Source organism: Triticum aestivum, chromosome 2A (genome assembly GCF_018294505.1).
Source record: "Triticum aestivum cultivar Chinese Spring chromosome 2A, IWGSC CS RefSeq v2.1, whole genome shotgun sequence".
Classification (NCBI taxonomy): domain Eukaryota; kingdom Viridiplantae; phylum Streptophyta; class Magnoliopsida; order Poales; family Poaceae; genus Triticum; species Triticum aestivum.
Genome location: NC_057797.1, coordinates 48,734,263 through 48,739,812, shown reverse-complemented (window position 1 = coordinate 48,739,812; position 5,550 = coordinate 48,734,263). Strand labels below are relative to the sequence as shown.

At 36.1% G+C, this 5,550-nt stretch overlaps 1 protein-coding gene across 5 annotated transcripts; it reads left to right on the top strand.

Annotated features, from left to right (window-relative positions):
• LOC123187380 (uncharacterized) lies at window positions 1-2,945 on the top strand. Of its 5 annotated transcripts, none has more exons than XR_006493990.1 (9): window positions 1-55; window positions 257-343; window positions 458-556; window positions 1,111-1,281; window positions 1,414-1,497; window positions 1,878-2,009; window positions 2,131-2,227; window positions 2,371-2,559; window positions 2,675-2,945. XR_006493990.1 is itself a non-coding variant. In XM_044599231.1 (7 exons), exons 3-6 carry the CDS (start codon window positions 1,438-1,440, stop codon window positions 2,546-2,548), a joined length of 513 nt encoding a protein of 170 aa, XP_044455166.1. In that variant the 5' UTR covers window positions 930-1,000; window positions 1,111-1,281; window positions 1,414-1,437; the 3' UTR covers window positions 2,549-2,559; window positions 2,675-2,945. The 5 variants fall into 5 exon arrangements, 1 of the variants encoding a protein (XP_044455166.1); XR_006493988.1 differs by having other exon boundaries at window positions 2,131-2,234; XR_006493991.1 differs by having other exon boundaries at window positions 2,092-2,227.
• The last annotated feature ends 2,605 nt before the right edge of the window (window positions 2,946-5,550 follow it).

Below are 5,550 nucleotides of genomic sequence, written 5' to 3'. Positions count from 1 at the left end.
ATTTAACGATCAAATCATGGCATCAAGTCAAGGACATTTTCAAATGCGTCATGAGGTGACTTTATTGTTACATTCTTTTTTATTTTCCTACTTTTTTGTTCATTTGTGCACTGCTGCAAACATCGCACCTGCTTACAGATTTTCATGATGCAAGCCTCTTTTTTCATATCTTCTTTGTGTTATGTCTCCAATTGGATATAGATTTTGCATTTTTGTATTCAATGTAATATTTTTTATTTTTCATGTTTTGAAACAGGGTTCCCAATATCAAACTCCTATTCACATACAAACAATCCCTTTTACTCCTGTGTCTAGTCCTGTGACAAATAGTTCTTTCACTCAGGTATTTCTGCGATTCATGTACTCACCTTTAGCAAATTAAATTTTTGCAAATCACTTATTTATTTTCTTTAGTTAGTTTGATTTATTTGTTTTTAATAAATATCTTTTTTTGTAGAAGTCTGATGGCACACCAAGGCAATGGGCACGTCAAAATTCTGCAAATTGCGCTGATTTTTTAGGTGAAACTTCTCAGCCTGCTGTTCCTGTCACTAAGGTTTGTTATTTTTATTCTCACTTCTTATTTTTTTAGCAACTATTTATATGTTTGTTTAATTTTATATACATACTATCCGTAGTGATTTCTTGTTATTGTTTGCTCTTTTTTCTTTTATGTCAGATTGATTTAGATTTTGGTGGACAGTCTAGCCCTCCGAAGTCTCCTGATGTTGAGATCTTATATGAAGTCATGAAAGATGACAGATTGAACAACTTCATATCTATTTCTGATATGATTTATAATGAGAAAATCAACACTCAGTCTGCTAGTAAATCTGGAAGAGAGGTCACTAGATATGGACCAAAGAGGATTCTAAAACCCTAGCAAATACAATGCTTCTCCTTATGTCAATCAGAAATCATTGAGATACCCTGTTACCACGAGAATGATTTAATTACATGATGCTATTGTCACTCTGTCGCTTGATGAAAATTACAAATAGTAAATGCTCCTTCATTAATGCATGTTCTTTTTCACGTGTGTTTTGAGTGCGCTTTCAAGTTATTGTTTTCGTGTAGTTTGACTCTGTTCTTATCTTTTTTGTTTTGCAGCAAAACGTGCATCTACTATGGTAAAGTTATAGTAACATACTTTTCTATTGGGACTTCTTTTGCAACAAAGGGCCTTGTTGACACGTATACTATTAATGCTTGGTGTCGCAAGTTGTCATTAGATACCAAGCCAAAGGACTCGAAAGTTCACCATTTTTTCACCTTATTTCTGTGAGTTCAATTACATTTTTTCTATGTTTCTATTTTTTATTCATTTTGTATTACTGTTTTAGTTTGTGAAAATTTACTAACTGTTTTGTCCACAACGAACATCTACTTTTCATGGACTCATATGAAACTCAGGAATTGTATGATCAGAAGTTCAGTATGGTTCAGAGATGCTTCCAGCTAGCAAACGGTGCTAGACTAATCCATTCATGTGATGAGGTAAATACAGTAAAATGTGTGCATTTTTAATTCTAACTCTTTCTTGTTTGCGATGCTTTTTTACTGAACCAAATATATCAAGAAGTTTTTGATGATTCTTTGCTGTTCATAAAGTGTGCAACTCTTAGTCCCATGATGATGAAAATGTTTTTTCTTGTGTGTATTTTTTTACCAAAATTGTGCAAACAGTCCTTTTTGTTGCACTCATTGATCTTTACTTTTGTATTCTTTCCTAGAGAAGTGATCATCTCATCATTGAGCATCTGAATGCACAACTTTTTAGTATTTTCAGCATGCTAGTTTAGTTGGTTTGCACATTCTTCTATAATGTATTTTTGATTCATCTTGATGACTATTCTATATTTTTGGCTTTTTTGTAGGTCCACTTTCCAACTTTGCATAGCAAGCATTGGTTCGATTTTGTTGTCTTGTTTAAGCATGAAATGTTTGTAATTCTGGACTCAGCATTCGATGCAGACAGTGATTTTCACCAGCACGTGTTCAATATTCTGGTAAATTTAGCTGTTTCCCCCTCTTTTTCCCCCTATAATTTGATGATGTTGTCATCTTTTTTACACTCAATTTTTGTGTTAGTTCTATGACTTGCCTTTGGTATCTGTGTACTTCCTCCAGATACCAAATTTCAAAAGAGTTTGGAATATGTATGGGAGCTCAAGAAATCTGAACTGGAGAAATTGGACCACGCACTTTATCGATGTACCTAAACAAAGTAATGAGTAAGTTGTTTTTCTTTTTTCTTTTGCATATGAATTCTAGTTTGCTGCTTAACTTTTTCCCCATGCTGCTCATACCAAATTAATGCATATTTTCTCTGATGTCTCTTCTGTTTCAATTGGTTTTTTATTTTTGTAGGTTTGATTGTGGCATATATACGGCACTCTTTCTAAAGCATTGGAAGCCTGGGGTACTGATGCATGATATTCTGAAGGATGAAGATATTGCAAACATCCGAATTAGAATGGCAAATGAAATGATGTTCACTAATCACAATATCCTGAATGACCATAAGAAGTTGGTTCTTGAGTTCTAGTACCCTTATGAGTAAGATTTTTCTTATCTTTTTATAATGATTATGTTGTTCAATCATAGTTTAGTTTTTTTTTGCATTTTTCTTCATTATTTGAATGTTCATTGGAATTCTTTCTGCATCATTCAGGTTGGTAATGGAGAAGAAGCAATAATGAAGGCTGTAGCTTAATGACTCACAAGTGTAGGGGATCTATCGTAGTCCTTTCGATAAGTAAGAGTGTCGAACCCAACGAGGAGCAGAAGGAAATGACAAGTGGTTTTCAGTAAGGTCTTCTCTGCAAGCACTGAAATTATCGGTAACAGATAGTTTTGTGATAAGGTAATTGGTAACGAGCAACAAGTAACAAAAGTAAATAAGGTGCAGAAAGATGGCCCAATCCTTTTTATAGTAAAGGAAAAGCCTGGACAAATTCTTATATGAAGGAAAACACTCCCGAGGACACATGAGAATTATCGTCAAGCTAGTTTTCATCACGCTCATATGATTCGCGTTCGGTACTTTGATAATTTGATATGTGGGTGGACCGGTGCTTGGGCGCTGTCTTACTTGGACAAGCATCCCACTTATGATTAACTCTTATTGCAAGCATCCGCAACTACAAAAGAAGTATTAAGGTAAACCTACCCATAGCATGAAACATATGGATCCAAATCAGCCCCTTACGAAGCAACACATAAATTGGGGTTTAAGCTTCTGTCACTCTAGCAACCCATCATCTACTTATTACTTCCCAATGCCTTCCCCTAGGCCCAAACAATGGTGAAGTGTCATGTAGTCGATGTTTCATGACACCACTAGAGGAGAGACAACATACATCTCATCAAAATATCGAACGAATACCAAATTCACATGACTACTAATAGTAAGACTTCTCCCATGTCCTCATGAACAAACGTAACTACTCACAAATCATATTCATGTTCATAATCAGAGGGGTATTAATATGCATTAAGGATCTGAACATATAATCTTCCACCGAATAAACCAACTAGCATCAACTACAAGGAGTAATCAACACTACTAGCAACCCACATGTACCAATCTGAGGCTTTGGGACAAAGATTGGATACAAGAGATGAACTAGGGTTTGAGAGGAGATGGTGCTGGTGAAGATGTTGATGGAGATTGACCCCCTCCCGACGAGAGGATCGTTGGTAATGACGATGGCGATGATTTCCCCCTCCCGGAGGGATGTTTCCCCGGCAGAACAGCTTCGCTAGAGCCCTAGATTGGTTCCGTCAAGGTTCCGCCTCGTGGTGGCGGAGTTTTGTCCCGCAAGCTTGCTTATGATTTTTTCCAGGGTAAAAGACTTCATATAGTAGAAGATGAACACCGGAGGCCTGCCAGGGGGCCCACGAGGCAGGGGCGCGCCCCCACCCTCGTGGCCAGGGTGTGGGCCCTCTCTGGTATTTTCTTCCCTCAGTATTTTTTATAAATTCCAAAAATAACTTCCGTGGAGTTTCAGGACTTTTGGAGTTGTGCAGAATAGGTCTCTAATATTTTCTCCTTTTCCAGCCCAGAATTCCAACTGCCGGCATTCTCCCTCTTCATGCAAACCTTGTAAAATAAGAGAGAAAAGGCATAATTATTGAGACATAATGTGTAATAACAGCCCATAATGCAATAAATATCAATATCAAAGCATGATGCAAAATGGACGTATCAACTCCCCCAAGCTTAGACCTCGCTTCTCCTCAAGCGGAAGCCGATATCGAAAAATATGTCCACATGTTTAGAGATAGAGGTGTCGATAAAATAAAATACGGACATGAGGGCATCATGATCATTTTTATAACAGCAACATATATGAATACTGTCATATGAATTCTTAAGACAAAGTAACAATCTATTGACAATGTCAAGTATGAATCAGAAACTCCATTGAAAACTAACAAACTATAATCTCGGTCATTGAAGCAATTGCAATTTATCATAACATATGAAAGAGTCAATATAAGAGCTTTTTAGTAAGTCCACATACTCAACTATCATCTAGTCTTTCACAATTGCTAACACTCACGCAATACTTATGGTTATGGAGTTTTAATCAGACACAGAGAAAGATAGGGGCTTATAGTGTTGCCTCCCAACCTTTTACCTCAGGGGTAATGTCAACAATAATAGTTCATGCTAACTTACATCCAATTAGATATATATATCAGGATCTTTCCAACACAATGTGCTTGCCAAAGGATAAAATATAAAAAGGAAAGGTGAAGATCACCATGACTCTTGCATAAGGTAGAAAATAAAAGTAAAAGATAGGCCCTTCGCAGAGCGAAGCAGAGGTTGTCATGTGCTTTTATGTTGGATGCACAAAATCTTAATGCGAAAGAACGTCACTTTATATTGCCACTTGTGATATAGACCTTTATTATGCAGTCCGTCGCTTTTATTGCTTCTACATCACAAGATCGTATAAAGCTTATTTTCTCCCACACTAATAAATCATACATATTTAGAGAGCAATTTTTATTGCCTGCACAATGACAACTTACTTGAAGGATCTTACTCAATCCACAGGTAGATATGGTGGACTCTCATGGCAAAACTGGGTTTAAGGGTATTTGGAAGCACAAGTAGTATCTCTACTTGGTGCAAAGAATTGGCTAGCATGAGGGGGAAAGGCAATCTCAACATGTTGGATGATCCATGACAATATACTTTATTTCGGATATAAGAAAACATAACCATTACGTTGTCTTCCTTGTCCAACATCAACTCTTTAGCATGTCATATTTTAATGAGTGCTCACAATTATAAAAGATGTCCAAGATATTATATTTATATGTGAAACCTCTCTTTCTTTATTACTTCCTATTAATTGCAATGATGATCAAAACTATGTTTGTCAACTCTCAACAACTCTCAACAACTTTCCATAAGATAAATATGATCTCTTTATTTCTTTTTATTTAATTCTCTTTCTTTTATTCACTCAAGATCATAGCAAGATAATCAAGCCCTTGACTCAACACTAATCTTTATTATATATAGCTCAC